Source organism: Aplysia californica, unplaced genomic scaffold (genome assembly GCF_000002075.1).
Source record: "Aplysia californica isolate F4 #8 unplaced genomic scaffold, AplCal3.0 scaffold00065, whole genome shotgun sequence".
NCBI classification, from domain to species: domain Eukaryota; kingdom Metazoa; phylum Mollusca; class Gastropoda; order Aplysiida; family Aplysiidae; genus Aplysia; species Aplysia californica.
Window position 1 is genome coordinate 609,383 of NW_004797335.1, and position 19,161 is coordinate 628,543.

Genomic DNA, 19,161 nt, shown 5'->3' on the forward strand with positions numbered 1-19,161 from the left:
AGAGAGAGAGAGAGAGAGAGAGTGTGTGTGTGTGTGTGGGTGTGGGTGTTTGTGTGTGCGCGAGAGAGGCTGTCTTTTCCTTTAAGTTTAAGGTATGTGTATGAGTGTCCTTGAATTCAAAATGAGTGAGATGGACTTTGCATTGTGTAAGCGTGTTTCTTTGTGTGTGTATGTGAGCGCGTTCGTATGTTTGTAACCCAACTGGACACAAATAAGAGGTGACCTGGGCCTGGGCACCCCCCCCCCGAAGATGCACAATTGCCCTCTTGATAAAATAATACCAAAAAACAACAACATTGGGGTCTTTTCCTCAACAAATTTAAATCCGTAACCTTCTTTTTGGTTTTGGTCTAAGTAGAAGTTTAAGGCAACTGCAACATTAGTAGGTCCCATAAGTGCCAAAGACTAAAGGTGTTAAAGAGAGTAACAAAAAGAAAAAAGGAAGGAAGGAAGATAAGGAAGATATATGTTTGATAGTTCATCATCATCACCATCATCGTCATTGCTTTTCTCCCCCTGGATCAGGGTAAAGGCCGCGAACAAACTCTTTCCCCACCTTTCACTATCATGGGTTGCCCTCTTGCGCTTGGTGATGTATGCTTGATGGATAAGAACTGAAGGAGCAAACCACACCAGAGCACCTTCCAACCACCCACCCGTATCATTCTCATTTCTTCCATCTTACTGAAACTTGTAAGAGAAATATTCCTTGTGTCAGTGCATGTCAACCTGCACGGGGTCGCCTGTGTTGTGACAGATGCTACGTAATGCCCTGGTAGTGGTGGGCGATACGAAAACTTTGGCCACAATCTTGCAAAAGTGGGCGCTGGCTCGAAAAAGGTTGACGAGCAATGGCCTGCGAGTACTAATGACTCTGTTTTATCACTATCATACCTAAAATCATCATAGCTTCAAAGATCCTTGACGTAACACCAGCATTCAATGATTAAATCTTAATCTTTAATAGTTACGTGTTCTAATAATTATGTTCACAATGCACTATCGGACACTATCAAACTCACCTTTTTCTACTAATGAGATGGCGTCAATCTCATATAAAAGGGCAAGGGACTAAATAAAATCAAGTAATGGGAATATGATCTTAACAATTACAACTGTAGCAAGCTGGGAAAAGAAAGAATCTTCTAGGGCCCTGTCCCCTTAAAATGTTTTTTAGCCAACAAAAACGACAATTAAGCTTCGTGTTTTCATGACATTTAAAGTTAAAGGTCTATCATTCACTTTCCTATACGACATCTGGCTAAACTGTGATGGGGGAGAATAGTACTACGCAGTGCCAAAACATCACAATATTATAAATAAAACAAAACAAACAACAAAAATAAAAACATTAAGAAGTAGGACAAAGAAGTAGGACAAAGAAGTAGGGCATTCCTGTGAAATGGCATCCTCCCACTGAAATGATTTTTTTTAATGCAAAAGTTTCGGGGGGGGGGGGGGGGGCACAAACGATTAGCATCAAATTGTTATTAGTCTACTAAATAAAAACTTTTAAGGGGTTCAGGGTTGTTGTTTTTGTTTTTTTTTAAGTAAGAGTTTTACACTGCTTTTAACACAAATAGGTTTAGTAAATGGCCGGAAGACTAGAGGTATTACTAGAAAGTAATATACAGAGAGAAGGAGGAGAGACAAAGATGATAGATGATGATTGATACATAAAACAAGGAGGAGAGACAGAGATGATAGATGATGATTGATACATAAAACAAGGAGGAGAGACAGAGATGATAGATGATGATTGATACATAAAACAAGGAGGAGAGACAGAGATGATAGATGATGATTGATACATAAAACAAGGAGGAGAGACAGAGATGATAGATGATGATTGATACATAAAACAAGGAGGAGAGACAGAGATGATAGATGATGATTGATACATAAAACAAGGAGGAGAGACAGAGATGATAGATGATGATTGATACATAAAACAAGGAGGAGAGACAGAGATGATGGATGATGATTGATACATAAAAGAAGGAGCAAATCACAACACAGCACCCTCCAGCTAATCCATTTAAAATAATACCCCCCCCAAAAAAAAATTTAAAAAATTAAAAAATGCAAGCACTTTGAACAACAACCACAAAAAAACCCCAACAAAACAACAATAAACAAAACAAAAATATTTAAAAACCGGCGTGGGGGGATGAAAAGTGTTCTGGCGTGACATAGTCATTGGAAACGCAGAACACTGTTTCTATAGCTAGAACCATTACAAACTAGACTGAGTGGGGAGGGGGGGGGGGTATTTGTTGGTTGTTTTTATTTTTTGTTGTTGTTTCCAATCAAAACAAAATATAAAGGGGAATGTACAGAATGGTAAAAACAGGAAGTCCAATAACAAAGCGATTCCACAAAAACGTGAGTGTCTGTTAGTGTTGGTGCGACAGCTGTTCACATTGGTAGTCACTAAAGCATGTCATGGACCAAGCAAGCTGGACATATTATCATGATAATCATCTCAACGGTAAAAGAGAAAACAGCAGCTGTGTTTGTAAGGGCACATGGGAGCGTGTCGACCCAATATTTGTCATTTGAAGTACATTTACGAGTATTGAAAAAGCAGACAACAGAGGGGTTGTGTTAGTAAGAGTAAAGAGAAGGTCATCGACACAACAACGGGCATTTAGTACAAGGAAAAGGGCAAGAGAGAAAGACAGAAATAACAGAGGGAAAGAAACGGGCATTTAGTACATGGAAAAGGGTAAGAGAGAAAGAGAGAAATAACAGAGGGAAGGAAACGGGCATTTAGTACATGGAAAAGGGCAAGAGGGAAAGACAGAAATAACAGAGGGAAAGAAACGAAGTAGGAAACATAATTATCAGTGACACCTTTGAACAACCCGTAAGCAATGGTGTGCCACTGTTCAAAGTAGTTAATATGATATTATATGGAAGGCCATTCTGTCATGTAAATAGTTTCTGCATGTCCACAGGAAAAATATAAGAGAGATGAAATAATATATTGGATATTTTTCTGTCTTCCTTTTATTAAATCAGGTTCAAAGGATGCTCCGTTAGTTCAGTCGATATCATGCTAGACTGTGGAGTGAATGACACTGGTTCGAATTCCAAACTGAGCATAGTGCCGAAGATTAGGTGTTACAAGAGAGTAACAAACACAAAAAAGAAAGAGGAGGAGAGATAAAGGCAATAAATGTTTGATAGGAAAGAAGGAGCAAACCAAACTAGAGCATCCTCCAACCGCCCACAAGTCCAGTGTTCTTGAGAATCAAAATGCAATGAAGAAGAAATGGGGCAAAAAACACAATGGGGAACCTTCGAGTCCAACTCAGTGAACCCGAGAATCGAACCCACAACCCCCTGATCACAAGGCCTGACCCGTGGTTCAGGCGTCAGGTATGTAACCGAAAGATCATGGGTACGAACCCCATAAGAGGCCCCGCGTTGAGTCTCTGGAAAAGGAGCTTTACATGAATTGTCCTCACTTCACCCAGGGGAGAGCGGGTACCCAGTTGTAGGCAGCAAAAGATCTAGTCAGTTTCGCTACCTCAAAATTACGTTTTATCTGATATTTTTCACTGTTTATTAAGACCATGAGGTTGGAAATCAAATGTTTTATCTGCTCTATCAAAATCGTAAGATTATTCAGGGTCGTTATCATGTTATTAAAATAATTGCATTTGAAAAAGGTATGCATGTTGTGAAACTCAAACTTTTTTGCGTCAAATTTCTCAAAACTGGGTACTGAGCAGATTAAACTTTGTAATTCTGGGGTAGCGACTTGTCAGTAATTGGGCGCTCAATCGGCCGATTCCATTGTACATTACACAGGAAATCGAAGATATTTCTTCTCTGAGTTTTCTAGGGTCTGCTGAGGGAAAACAATTGTAAAGCACATAGACCATGTTGTAGAGCATGGATATATATATGCCCTACATTAATGCTTGAGGTTTTGTCTGAGTACAGAGTAGCCCATCGACACAGTAATGGCCATCTGGTGCAGGGAAAAAAGAAAGACAGACAGACAGACAGACAGACAGAAACATCTGAATGAAAGTAAAGAAGTAGGACCTTACAGTGGCGCCCTCCAACCACTCACCTATTAAATGCGATTATAATTAGCAGTATTATTAAATAGACTAGCATGAGGACTTACTGTGTCTGAGTGGTCCGGCTTGGCACAATCCACATCTCTGGGGTCTGGGGAGGAGACAGAGCATCCAAACTAGGTTGTAGTTATACATTTTTAGCAAGTTGGCACGACTACAATCAAACACCACTGACCAGCTGTTCAAATTAATGTACGAACCCCAAAAATTGGAAATCTCTCTATACTGCAATTTTTTGATCTATGGCATCGGTTGCACGTGCTCAAGAAATCATTTTTAAAAAAATTCAAATTCTAAATGGTTAAAAAAAAAAAAGCATAAAGAAGACCAAATTTTAAAAAGAATGAAACAGGTTTTTGTTTCTCCTAAAAAATATTGCCTTTTGGGCTTAGTACAGCTTGCTGAAGGTATATGTGAGGCAACGTAGTGAAACCAGGCGCTCGTCAAAAAAATGATATTGAAGGAATCAGCCTTTTTTTATCGGTTCGGTAATTTCTATCGAATTCGTGGATTTTGGCTCAACGCTTATACGCCCACTAAAAAAATTAATTAGCGCCTGATTCCATCGCGCCATGACATATGTCTCATGCTCATCAATTTGTGGGTAAATGGAGTTATTGATATCATCTTGAAGCTTGCTCATTTGTCTTGCTCTAAATTTTTAAAAAAATACCCATTAATTGTGAATAGAAGTCAAGATATCTGTGATTGAAGGAGGTAGGGGTAGCCTGGTTTGAGTGGTAAAATTAGTATGAAAAGTGCCCCCAAAGATTGGTGACTTCCGAAGATTGAGAGCATTTGAAAACTGGAAACTTACATTTCTTTCAGTGCCTTTTATCAATGTTTTCCAGAAAAATCAAAACTGAAATGTGTTTTACTGGGACATAAAAGGTGTTAGGCTAAAAAAAAAAATTTCAATAGAAATTCAAAAAGGGTAGAAAAATGACACTTTCTTCGATTTCATTATGTGTAATTTGACAGCACTTAATTCACTACGCTGCCTAACATATTTCATCAAAGGAGAACACAGCATTCACTCCTTCTCTCAGTCACTTTCTACGCTTCTGAACATTGTTTCTTCGGCTAACAGGAACCTACTTAGTGTATATGTTTAGTTTTGACAACTGATTTACCTCTATGTTCAGCAAAGTATAACATATGGGAGGCATTATAGTGAAATCAGGCGCTCGTCAAAATAACGAAATTGTAGAAAATGGAATTGTCCTGCCCGTTAATTTTTTAAAATATTTTTATTATTGGGGGTGGGCTCAACACTTTTTATGCTACTGAAAAATGTTGATCAAAGACGAAAAAATGTAAATTTTGCAGGTTCCAGGGTATCCCAAGCTTTGGATGTCAACAAATTTGGGTGGCCATTATTTCACTAATTTTACCTCCGCTACCAAACATTCCTACCTCCCTTAAATGAAAATAACTCGACTTCCATTCAAGATAGATGGGTGGGGGATTTTTCATCTTAAGCAAGACAAATGTACAAGCTTTAAGATAATGTAAATGACTCCATATGCCCAAAACTTGATGAGCCCCCCGCATCCACTGTCATAATACATATTATTACATTTCAAAAGAACGGAAATATAAAAGAGAATTAGTTTTAGGATTTACAAAGCTTGCAACTGCATAGGTCACAAAAGCGTGCAAAAGAGGAATTTTTAAAAAAAAGAAGAATTTAGAATCAAAACATGGATATTATTTAAGGGAAAATCTGGACTAGCATTACGTACTTTTAGATTAGACACATACAGCATAGCCGATAATAAGGCTCATGAAAAAGGACGAGGCGAATGCAGAACCGATCAGACAACTTGTCGTAGTGAATGAGTAAAATCCCCAAGTGGTCGTTTCCCCACCCACTTACTTGGCACCATGAAAAAGAAGACTAGGATCCCGATGAAGCTGATAATGATGCCAGGCACTACAAAGGACCAGCCCCAAGCTATGTCCACAAAGGCGCCCGCAATCACAGATCCCAGGATATTTCCCACGCTCGTGTGTGCGTTCCAGATGCCCATGATCAGACCACGCCTGTTGGAGAGAGAGAGAGGGGGGTTTTAAGGTTTAGTAAGCGTTTTACTGCACTTGCAACACAATTAGGTCATATAAGTATTGAAAAACAAAAGAGGTTATTTTAGTAAAAGTTGGAACACAATAAGGTCATATAAGTGCCGAAAAACGAGAAAGTTTATTTTAGTACGAGTTTTATGGCACTTGCAACACAATAAGTTCATCTAAATGCCAAAGATTAGAGGCATTACAAAAGAGTATATTTAAGTACAGATTTTATCGCACTTGCAACACAATAAGGTCATATAAATGCCAAAGACTAGGGGTGATACAAGAGAGTAACAAACACAAAAAAGGAGGAGGAGAGAAAAGAACGATACATGTTTGATAGGAAAGAAGGGGCAAACCACATCAGAGCACTCGCAAACCACATCAGAGCACTCGCGGAGAAAGTATTTTTAACAACAATTCCCCAACATTTCAAAATTCAAATAACTTTAACTTTTCATTCATAGATTTAACCGTATGTGATCCAGATCTAATTCCAAACTTTCAGTGGTCGGTCCAGGATGACCCACACGGATCGGACCACTTCCCCATCAACCTAATTCCAGACATTCCACACCGAACTCCTATCCCAGACCGTTTCAATCTTAAAAGAGCGGACTGGGATGGGTTTCACATGGAATGTCTCCAGAAACTCAATACATCTCAAAACACAAACTTTTGATCGATTTCATGAAACCCTTCTTGAAATCGTTCAAAAACACATACCTAAATTATCCACCAAACCCCGAAAAAATAAATGTTGGTTCACTGAAGACTGCCAAAAAGCTGTTACGGTAAAAAAAATCAGCTCTCAGGAAGTTCGTCAACTCTAAAGAGGGTTAGCCTGTAAGAGTTTTGTTTATTTGAGTAAAGAGAAGCACATCGATGCAATAACAGTCATTTAGTGCATGTCCAGAGCAAAAAACACAGACAGAAACAATAGAGGGAAAGAAAAGAAGTAGGACCTACAAGCGGTACCCTCCAACGATACGGTTTTGTGTTCCAGCTGATCAGAGGAGGTTAATGTTGTGCGCCTGAGTAATGCTGAAGTTGCACACTCGGGCTAGCTCACTTTATCAAAACCCAATCAGAGACACAGGACACAATAACAACAGATTGCATGCATAACAACGAATAAAATTACATCACGCAGGAGTGGTTTTAGTGTAGTGTCAGCTTATGTGATATGGATACAGTCACAGTGAAATAAGAGGCTGAGCTGAGAATAAATAATTACACATGCTTTTTATATGCAGACTGGTACTTCATTGAAACATTTTTAAAATAGCTGAAAAACACCAGAAAAGGTGTTTACAATTTGGCCAGTCGAAGTGGTGGAGACTAAATATCCTCTTGAATTCCTGAAAGCCGGATCTGGGACAGTCCCTGGACATCCATGACAAATTCATACTTTAGAAGTTTTGTATTTGAGTAGGGTTAAAACAGTATACATGTACTTAAGTATGGTTAAAGTTGTATGCTTGAAAAGTTTTGTATTTGGTTGCGGTTAAAGTTGTATACTTGGAAAGTTTTAAAGTTCCGTATTAGAAATTTTTTTTATTTGAGCACAGTTAAAGTTGCGTTTTTTAGCAGGGTTAAGGTGAACCTGTTGAAGAAAACCACCTATTGTTGAGGAGAAAAGAGATCTCCCTAGAGAGGCGGTCTTCTTGGTCACTTCCATTATAATACAGAAACAAAGTAAAGGTGGGGGGGGGGGGGGGCTTGGCTTTATTGTAGGTGATTGTTTTGGTTAGTTAAGGCAGGTCTGACTACACTTAAGAAGTTTGAATTTGTGTAGGGTTAAAGATGTATACTTCGTTTTTGTTTTTGTAAAATGTTTTACTGCGTTCGCAACTGCATAAGGTCATATAAGCGCGCGGGACACACCTAATATTTTCAGTTGGTAGGAAATTTTGAATTTTGCCCCGGTGGCGGCCGGAGCCTACTCTTAAAAGACGTATACTTCATTAGGGATTAAGTTTCACAACTGCATATGGTTACACTTGTGCACTTGAAAATGGTGTATGCTTTGTATTTGAGCATTCCCTCTAGAAAACAGCAAGCAAGTGGCAGACTTAAAGAATGTTATCAAAATCATAAACCTTTACTTAATTAAATCTACAAGGACAGCTGAAGCAAAAAGATCTTGTTCGTTTTTGTAAGTTTTTTCACGACACTCGCAACTGCATAAGGTCATGATCATATAAGTACGCCAGACACATTAAACATTTTCAGTTTGGCAAGAATTATTTTTAAATTTTTGCCCTGAGCGGTGGCCGAAGCATACTCTTATCTATTTTTGGACCACCAAGAGATTTTAGCGTACAATACACGAGACCTCCATGATTTTTCACCCTTATCCGAGAGGGTTAGGTGTTAGATCTTAACTACCCAAAGATCAAGGGTGTCGCTGAAAGACAGCAGTAAGAACGAGCCAAGGAGTAGCAGTAGAAAGGCTGCAGAAAGAGTCAGGAGCCCAGAGGAAGGGCAAAGGTGGGGGGGGGGGGGGGCAGAGGCAGACAGTGGAGGGGTGCTCTCATGGCCTAGAGGTTAAGGCGTTCGCCTCTCATTCAAAGGTCCTGGGTTTAAACCCGGGAAGTGACCAAAAAAAATGTTTTTCTCTAAAATTGTCTACTTTCACCTCCTTTAATGCTCTCTAGCAATGTTCTGTCGTCTGCTTTCGTCTCCACTTTCTGCCCTCACCCCCTCACCTCCTTTACTCTCCTTCCTCAGGGCTCCTGACTCTGTTTAGAGCCTTTCTACTGCTACTCCTTGAATCCTTCTTACTGCTGTCTTTCAGTCACACCCCAGATCTTCTGGTAGGAAAGATCTACACCTAGCCTTCTCGGACAAAGGCGAAAAATCTCGGAGGACCCGTGTGCAAGTTGCACACATTAAAGATCCCTTGGTGGTCTAAAATCAATAAGAGTAGGCTTCGGCCGCCACCCAGGCAAAATAAAATTTTTTCTACCAAATGAAAAATGTTTATTGTGTCCCGCGCGCTCATATGACCTTATGCAGTTGCGAGCACTGAAAAACACTTACCAAAATAAAAAAAATATTAAAAAGAAAAGAAAGTGGAGACTTAAGCTGAAGACAGACCATTGTTAGAGAGCAAGAAAGATACATTTTTAAAGAAGAAAATATTCTGTCGTTGTCAGATTTCGAACCTAGGACCAATTGAATGAGAGGTAAACACCATAACCCCTAAACCAGAGAGCCCCCAAAAAGATCTTGTCAGCATATTTATGTTTTAGAGCTTGTAAAACAGCAGATGCTTCCCAGGAAGTTACAATTGTTTCAGAACGTCATCAGGCCTGCTGGGGGAATACCATAGATTGTACAGCTCATAAAACTTGCTGGTGAGCAGCAGTGTGCATCATACAAAATAAAAAGTTATTTATTACGCACCAGTAAAACACTGTATTGTATATGACATGATGATATGCGTAAAAATGTTGAAATGACTCGTCACTGTTGAGTCATTTTACTGCTTGTATTAATAAATATGGGTCTGCTACATTAAATTCCTTTATAAAATTCCACCATTATCATTTCTGCTATTGTTGTCAAGGCAGGAGGAAATCCTCCAACAGAAATAAATTACCAGCAGCGGTAGTTCATGGTGAGATTAGTCACACATTACCTGCAAAACATGCACATTTTGCTGGTTGCTATTTAGGATAATCACAATACCTGGGGCACAATGCCAAAAAGCGGGTGGTTGGCAGGTGCTCTAAATGTGGTTTGCTTCTTGTTCTTATCAACACCTTTTTTATAACACCACTAATCTTCGGCACTTATAAGACATTGTGTTGCAGGTGCTGTAAAACTTGGTACTAAAACTAAAAGGAATAGTATGGAAGCAGTGCTTAGTGGAGACAAGGAGATGAACAACAATGAAAGTTGATTCTGGTTCTACTTCTACATATGATTAATTAGGTCAAGGTTTTACGGCGCTTGCAACTGCAACCGGTGTCTGTGGTGTAGCGGTTTGCTGGGCAGGCACTTCGCTGTTACATGCAGGAGACCCGAGCTCCATTCCCGAACGGGGAGGAAAATTTTTATCAAGTACCTCAGTTTTTCTGCTGGGATTTTGTATCCCTCCCAGTTTGGGTTGGCCCTGACAGGCAGGGTCAGAAGCGGGCATTCTAACTTATCTGAACTATTTTGATGGGGGCGTAAACACATACTTTTTTTCTTAATAATTTTTTTACAACGGCATATGGTCATATAAGGGTGTGGGGCACAAGTTGGTTGTACTCCTATTCGCTCACAGCACGGCCTGTTGTTGGTGTTTTGGTTTGGTTTGTAAATTCTACTTCTTTTCACAGTAATACCCAGTGCCCATAACAGAAAGTGTCGTCAAATCTCCACTTGATAAAGGATGGCGCTAGGCAGTGTACACTATATCAAATGGTCGCTTTTAAGCACAATGGGTCTATCCCGAAAAATGCTGTTTTGAGAAAATCGAAGTTAAGTCTTTGCACCTTGTACAGTTTCTTTAATTTAAAAGTCAAGGAGAGTTTTCTCTATAACCAAACAAAAGCACACCAATTAAACCAAACTTCTTCTATAGCTAAGGCAATGCCCATTTTTGGCGTAGGTCAAGATTTCTGGAAACCCTCAAAATCTGGGTTAGCCTGCTTGTCCTCAAAAGCGACCAAATTTACCCCTGCCTTGCTTCATCAAATTCTTCTTTTTCTCCTTCTTCTTCTGCCTTCTTTTTCTTCCTCTTCTTCTTCTCCACATTTATCTGTAAATAGACATCCCATTCGCTTGTGTGAAAGTTGCCATTCACTACAAGTCCTCCAGGCCCCCATTGAAATGTGAGTCTCTGGCCAAAGATCATATCCCACCATGCATATAAACCTTCTGATTCAATGTTTTCATCAAACTTATCAAATTCTGACCAAAAAATAAAACATTTTTGTTTCAGAGAATTAGTTTATCAAACTGTGTCTAAATGGTAATCTTTTCCAAAAACCACCCTCAAATGAATCAAGTAAAGCTCATCAAAAAAGGATTTGACAAAACTTTTTGGCATTTATTTTAGGTGCATGTATTAGTAAGATTTGTACAGCACTTGCGACACAATTAAGTCATATAAGAGCTGAAGTTTAGAGGTATTACAAGAGAGTAACAAACACAAAAAAAGGAGGAGAGATAAGGACAACAAACATTTGTTAAGGAAAAGAAGGAGCAAATCACACCAGAGCACATGCCAACAACCCTACTAGTCTTTTTAAAAGAAGCAAAAATGCTTAATCAGTCTCATAGGATGGTCTTGAGATGAAAAAATTAATGACTCCAGCACTTCAGGAGTCCCAAAGGTACATAAGAAAAGAAAGATGAGAGTGATCATCAACATCATTGCCTTTCTCCCCCTGGGTCAGGAAATAAGCCACGAACAAACACATTCCACTTTTCCTTATCTTGGGCTAGCCTCTTGATGTTATTCCATGTCTTCCCACTTTTCTGTACAGGATAAGAGTGATCGTACAGAAAGAATCTGGGTACTTGCTACATGACTGGGCACTTCCTACATACCTGGGTACCCACCACATAGCCGGGAGTACTTACTATTGACCTGGGTACTCACCATAGAGTCGGGTATTTACTGCATATTTGGGTAATTATTACACAGCCTGGTACTTATTACATAGCTAGGTACTCCCCACATACTATTCCTGGGTACTAGCTGCAAAGCTAGGTACTCACTACATAGCCGGGTACTCTACTTATCTGGGTACTCCCTACATACTATTGCTGGGTATTAACTGCACAGCTGGTTGCTTACTAAATATTCAGGTACTATCTACATAGTCGGATACTCACTACCTACAGCAGTTGGGTACTCACTAGACAGCCAGGTACTCACTACCTGCAACAGTTGGGTACACACTAGATAGCCAGGTACTCACTACCTATTACAGCTGGGTAATCACTGGATAGCCCGGTACTCACTAGATAACTTTGTACTCACAGATAGCCCGGTACTCACTAGATTGCCACATACCCACTACCTACAACAGCTGGGTACTCACTAGATAGGCGGGTACTTACTTGCCCTTTCCGAACCAGTTCCCCACACAAGCCACAACACTGGGCCATCCTGTGGCCTGGAATGCACCGCCAACCACCTGTAGAGAAACAAAAAAATACACTTATTATGGCATTGGTGGTCTCATGATAAGACTGTCTGGCTCGCACCCAAAAGGTCGTGGGTTTGAACCCTATCAAGTGCCTGATACTGTGTCCCTGGGAAAAGCACTTTACACAAATTTTCCTCACTTCATCCAGGAGGGAAAGGGTACCTCACTGTAGACAGTGAAAGATTTTTTGGGGTCAGTTTTTAAGTGTCTGAGCGCTTAAACAGCCACTTGCACACTGTATGTATGCTTCCCTGGAAGCCTAGAATGGTTGTAAGTCTAAACGTCCCTATGTCTACTTGGGTAACAATATAGATCGTAACTCTTAGACTAACAATCATTCCGGGCTTCCGGGGAAGCATACGTACAGTGCAAGAGGCTGTTTAAGTGTTGATTGGGGATGTATGCAGTACAAGTGCTATTTATTACTATTACTATTATCATTATTATAATTATTACCATTATTATTATCATTGCGATTATTGTATTTTTATTATTACTATTACTATTATCATTATTATAATTATTACCATTATTATTATCATTGCGATTATTGTATTTTTATTATTACTATTACTATTGTTCTTGTTAGTATTATGATAGAATTATATATTAATTAATAAAACCCTACCACACTGAAAATGCTTATTGTGTCCCATGCGTTCATATGACCTTATGCAGTTGCGAGCACCGTAAAACATGTGCCTAAAAATTTTTTTATTATCATCATCATTATTACTCGGAATTGTGGTGCCCAGTTACAAATACTTCGAACTTTCTTGTCGTAGTCAAACCCAGCTAAAGAGATATAAAGTCCCAGCAGGAAAAAAAAAGATATACTCCATAAATATTTCCCTCACACTGGATTTGACCTCTAGTCATCTGGGTACTGTGCAAAATGCCTGCTTTGTTGTTTGTTTTGGTAAGTGTATTGCAGTGTTCGCAACTGCATTAGGTCATACGAGCATGCGGGACACACCAAACATTTTCAGTTGGAAGGGAATTTTGAATTTTGCCCGGGTAACTACCGAAGCATACGCTTAGCGATTTTGGACCACCAGGGGATCTTTAATGTGCCCAACTTTTTTTTTTTTTTTTTTTTTTTTTGGTCCCTTGCCCATGTCTATGATATTGACGCCATCTGATTAGTAGAAAAATGTGCGTATGAGAGTGCCCAATAATGTATAACGTACAAATTTGTTATGACATATAACTGTTACATATAGATGTTTAAGATAATTATAGATGTTTGTGAAGGATCTGAGAGCAATGATGACCTTAGAAATGACGGTGATGGTGGTGGTAAGTGATGATGTGGGATGGTGCTTACGTTTATAATTATAAGAAAACATGCTTCTGTTATTTGATTGTTGTTGTTTAAAAAAAAAAAAAAATGTTAGCGTTAGTCCTATCTTCCTCTGCTCTGATGAGTCACGAGGGATGTGGTAATGTGCCCAACTTACACACGAGACCTCCGAGATTTTTCGACCTTGTCCGAGCCCCCCGCACCAAAGACAGGCAGTAAACACCAAAGCGGAAACTTACAACAACAAAATGGACTAAAACAAGACAAGACAAGAAGTGTATCTGTATGCCTTGGTGACCCCAATAGTCGTCATTTATTTCTAAAGCTCAAACTTTTGGGCCAGAACATCTAATATTTTTTAAAATTACCTCTTTGCTTTTGTCAACTATTCACTTTTAAATTTACTCACACAAATGGTAAGAGGACACCACTGGTAGGTCCTACTTCTTTACTTTCTCTCTGTTGGTTCTGTCTGTCTGTTTTACTTCGTTCCAAGCGCTATGATCATTATTGTGTCGATGTACCTCACTTTACTCAAACAAAACCAAACATTAACTCACATTTTACAAACTATTGAACCAACAATGACGTACTGACCTGTACACAGGCGTAGAAGATAAAGCTGTGAATGTTGAAGAAGTAGCCGAAGCCAAAGGCCATGGTGAAAATACCACTGCCGATCATACCGATGGAGAGGTAGTGTCGTAGGTTCATCCTGTCGGCTAGATGACCGCTGAGGATGAAAGATTTTTAAAGATCACATTTTTGAGAGAAATGGGGGGGGGGAGGGGGGGAGAATAGAACCATTTTTCCCATTCACACTATTTCTTTGTAAAAGTGTCAACCAATTTTTCAAGCTTTCTTCTACATTAATAACTTTTGTTTTTCACTTGTGTAGATTAGGCATAACACAAAAGTGTAACAAATACAAAAAAGAAGAAGGGGAGATAAGGATGATAGAAGTTTCATAGGAAAAAAGGAGCAAACCACACCAGAACACCTGCCAACCACCAGCAGTAAGCATTAAACAGAACTTGCAACACAATACGGCCATATAAGTGCCATCAAAGATTAGAAGTTTTATCTCCTTTAGTAGAGGTTTTACGGCGCTCACAACTGCATGAGGTCATATATGAGATTAGAAGTGTTACAAGAGAGTAACAAACACAAGAAAATAAGGCGGAGAGATAATGATGACAAAAGAGTAATTGGAAAGAAGAAGCAGACCATACCAAAGCACCCGCCAACCACCCACCTCCCCCCGAAACACCTACCTGAGAAACATAGCCACAGCATATGCAATGAGGTAACACAGGTCCAATGTACCAAGAAGGGAGCTTGCATCGCTTTTGTCTGGGGGGAGAATTCACAAAAATTATTGTCAATGACAAAATATTGCATGAACATAAGAAATAATAATTATAATAATAATAATAATCATAAAGAGAATGGTAAAAACAATAATCATAATAATAAAGATAATAATGACGATACTAACGATATATTTATAAAATATTTTATCTTAAATCACGAAACAATAAAAAATTTAAAAACATGATAGGTGCATTTCTACTTCATTAGATTATTCTTAAGGAGTTATAATACATTATATCATTATACTCTAGCTACACAGCTTTACATGATACACCATTGAACCTGCCCAAAGTGATCACCTACAGTTGAGGAGAAAAGTGGTAATCTTAAATATTTGACAGCTGATAGTTAAGCCATGTTAAGCCACTGACAAAATAATAAGGACTGAGTTTCATGCAGTATTAGTAAAAAGTTTTACTGCACTTGCAACACAAACAGGTCATTTAAGAGCCAAAGATTACACGTGTTACTAACGAGTAACTAACATACAATGGAAAAGAAGAAAGAGAGATTGGGACGAAGGACTTTTTAGTTTTATTTAGTTTTATGGCACCCGAAAAACACAATCCGGTCATATAAAGGCTGAAAATTTGAGGTGCTAAAAGTAACTAAAAAAACAAAAAACAAAAGAGAGAGAGAGAGAAAAGGACAATAGATGCTTGGTAGGAAAGAAGGAGTAAAAGACACCAGAGCACCTTTAAAAAGAGAAGCAAGGAAGACCACAACATCAAAGTCAGAGAACTCACCAAACGGGGGCCAGTCACACCAGTAAGGGTCTGAGGTGTTGGTCGAGTTGCCATGGGCAACGTCTGAGCAGTTCTTGTGATACAAAACGCTCTGTGGACACACATGAGATTGTTGGGTTTTTTTGGGTAGTTTTAGTACAAGTTTTATTGTACTTGCAACACAAACAGGGCATAATAATATACGTGCCAACAATTAGGATATATGTGCCAACAATTAGGGTCTTTTTTTTTTTTTAAATAGTGGACGATTAGGGTCTTACTACTTGAAAGTCACATAAGAAGAAATGAAAGCAAGAAAAGAATGACAGATGTTAAATAGGAAGGAGCAGATCACACTAGTGCAACAAAAAAAAAGGGGGTGGGGGTGTTCAGTGAGAAAGTGTTCATTTGTACAGGTGATTGTCATGAACATGTGACAGTTAGAGCAGATTTGACTATATTCCCTTGGGGATGAAATTCAAAATGGTCCAACCTGTAGTAAAAGCAACTGCAATAAAAGTTTGTCTTTTAAAAGTAGGTGTTTTAGACCGTTTACGAAGTGGGCTTCAACCCCACCTGTCAGGGATCCCATCTGTCAGGGACAATCCAGGCTGAGACAGAAACAAAGTCCCAGAAGAGAAACCAAGATAGTCAATAGAGAGTCTGCTCCAACGGAAATAGAACTCAGGTCTTCTGCAAAAGCGAAGTGGTTTAACTCAAGACCACGAACACCACTAAAAAAACAACAGTTATATCTTCTACAGCACCCCGCTCCCTTCTTACCACCTTCTCTGGTGAGGAAAGTCAACTTTCTTATATAAGAGGTGCCCATTGGCACGACCAGGTCGGGTCGGGTCGGGTCGTTTGCTAGCCAGATTGAGAACGCAAAGCAGCTATCGCAGCACCAACCGATCGCCCAACTCGTCGGCTCAAAAACAAAGTACCCGATCCCATCCGCAATGGGCACCCGGTATTACAATCTACTCTAATTTTAATTAGGCAAGTAACCCTTCTTACGACCTACTCTAGCAAGGCCAGTAAGTGTATGGGTTTAAAACCCGTATCAACACAATTAGGCTATTTGAGAGGCCTCCAACTTTTACCAACTGTCTCCAATAGGACCGAACCAAACGGATTGAGAGCCTTTAAAAAATTCACAAAGCAACCCGAGTTCAAATACACCCAGTGTGGGATTCGATACAGGGTCATCCGTTACGTAGTCCAGCATGATACCAATTGAGAGGACGTAGGTCCCCTTGACCTACTTTTGACTCGTTGTAATTCTTGTCTCCCCCCTGAATGGCACAAGGCCAAGTACCAGTAGACCAGTAAGCCGACCGCTCGTTCTGAGCCGTGTGTTATCCACAGCTTAGCGACAAATTACCACCGATTTCTGCTTCCAAGCCTGGGACACAAGAGACATAAAAACACTGAGGTTCGCGGTACAAAAAGTAGCAGTTGCAATAGTAGCAGCAGTAGTGATGGTAGTAAATATAGTAGTAGTAGTAGTAGTAGTAGTAGTAGTAGTAGTAGTAGTAGTAGTAGTAGTAGTAGTAGTAGTAGTGATGGTGGTGGCGGTGGTAGTGGTGGTGGAGGTAGTGGTAGTAGCAGCAGCAGCAGCAGCAGCAGTAGTAGTAACAGCAGTAGGAAGAAGAGAAGGGAGAGGAGGATGATGATATGGAATAGGAATCGAAGTAGGAGCAGCAAGACCAAGAGGTCACTCACCTTGACAACGCTGATTGGCTTCCGGGAGAGATGGTAGCTGGTGTAGCAGAAGAACGTGAAGACGAGGACAAAGGTCCGGTAACTGAAACAACATGAGGACACAGTTCACAGGTCAGACGAATACTATTTATAATTAAAATACATTGTACCAAGGCTTCTCTACTACGATCTTTGACTGTACTCTTTTTAGTGGGTCATTCGAGGTAGTGAGTCATAGACACGAGCCGTACAGTGAGATTGCGATCACCCAAATAAAATTTTCTGTTCCCGTTTTAGTTTTCGTAAGGGTTTAACAGCACTTGGAAAACATAATTACGTCCTTTAAAAAGCGGAGGGTCAGAGGTGCTCTAGAGTGTAACATACAAAGAAAAGGAGATATCATACCAAGAAAAGGAGAGATAAGGACGATAGATGTTTGATAAGGAAGATAAGGAAGAAGGAGCAAACCAGATCAGAGCACCAACCAACCACCCACTTTTTTCTAGGTCGCTCGAGGCAGTGATTCATAGACATCTGTCGTACCGACAGCGTATTTCTTTGATCGTCGAAATCAATTTCTGTTTAAGCTTTAGTTTTAATAAGAGTTTTACGACACTTGCAACATAAGTAGGTCATATGAAAGCCCAAGATGAGAGCTGCTACAAGCGAGTAACATACCAAGAAAGGGAGAGATAAGGACAGGAAAGAAGAATCAAACCACAACAGAGCACCCAACGACCACCCACTCTCTTTTCTGGGTCATTCAAGGTAGTAGATCATGGTCACATGCCATACCTAAGAAAAAGGTGATTCCATGACATGATAGGTCAAATCAATTTCAGTTCAACTTTCATAAAGCTTTTAACTTTTCCCCCCCTTGCCCAATTCTATAAAAATGACACCATCTGCTCTGATTAGCATTTATAACGTTAAGCAGGTGATGTGGTAGCTATAGTCAACACAAAGTTATGCTTAGGTTAGTTTTGTAGACGGTAGACTGACAATTGTTACTTTTTCTTGTTACAATTCATCATCTCCCAACAGGCTCCAAAACTCTTATGTTAAGGGTATGTTCAGAGTTCAGGATAGTTATCAGAACCTTATTATTACGAACAACACAATATCATATACTTCCAACTAACAGTAGGGACAGTTGCATGCGTGTTGACGATGATGGGGTAGTTGATGATGATGATGATGATGATGACGACGATGATGATGATGATGATGATGATGATGATGATGATGATGATGATGACGATGACGATGACGATGATGATGATGATGATGATGATTTATTCGTATAAATACATACATCAAGAGTCAAAATGCATCGTATTTTCGTTTTCTTTCTTTCTTTATTTCCGCCCTACTTTTTCATGGAAAAATAACTAATTATTATCCGGGTTGACCCTGACAGGCACGGTAGGAAGCCCACATCCAAGGTGATCTTAAATTATCGATATCATGTTTATGGGGGACTAAAAATACGTACTTTAAAAAAACAACAACAAAAAAACAACTAAAGTTTAGAATAAGAGGGGCAGTTCACAACCATTCAAGACGATTATGGTCACGAGTTTTCAAGAACAATCAAGGAGCTAGGTAGTTGATGAGACCAGCGTATAATTAATACCCACTGACTATGATGCCGAACATGCAGGTGTGTGTGTGTGTGTGTGTGTGTGTGTGTGTGTGTGTGTGTGTGTGTGTGTGTGTGTGTGAGTGTT

At 39.5% G+C, this 19,161-nt stretch overlaps 1 protein-coding gene across 1 annotated transcript in view; it reads right to left on the reverse strand.

Moving 5' to 3' along the window:
• LOC101861427 (glucose-6-phosphate exchanger SLC37A2) overlaps positions 1–17,534 on the reverse strand; it is a gene marked incomplete at its 5' end in the record, with an annotated part of 45,137 nt that extends 27,603 nt beyond the window's left edge. The window contains 7 exon segments of the mRNA XM_013079829.2: positions 4,145–4,188; positions 5,977–6,143; positions 12,237–12,313; positions 14,226–14,361; positions 14,903–14,981; positions 15,749–15,839; positions 17,453–17,534. Of these exon segments, the coding sequence (XP_012935283.1) occupies positions 4,145–4,188; positions 5,977–6,143; positions 12,237–12,313; positions 14,226–14,361; positions 14,903–14,981; positions 15,749–15,839; positions 17,453–17,534 (676 nt within the window).
• Between the last annotated feature and the right edge of the window lie 1,627 nt (positions 17,535–19,161).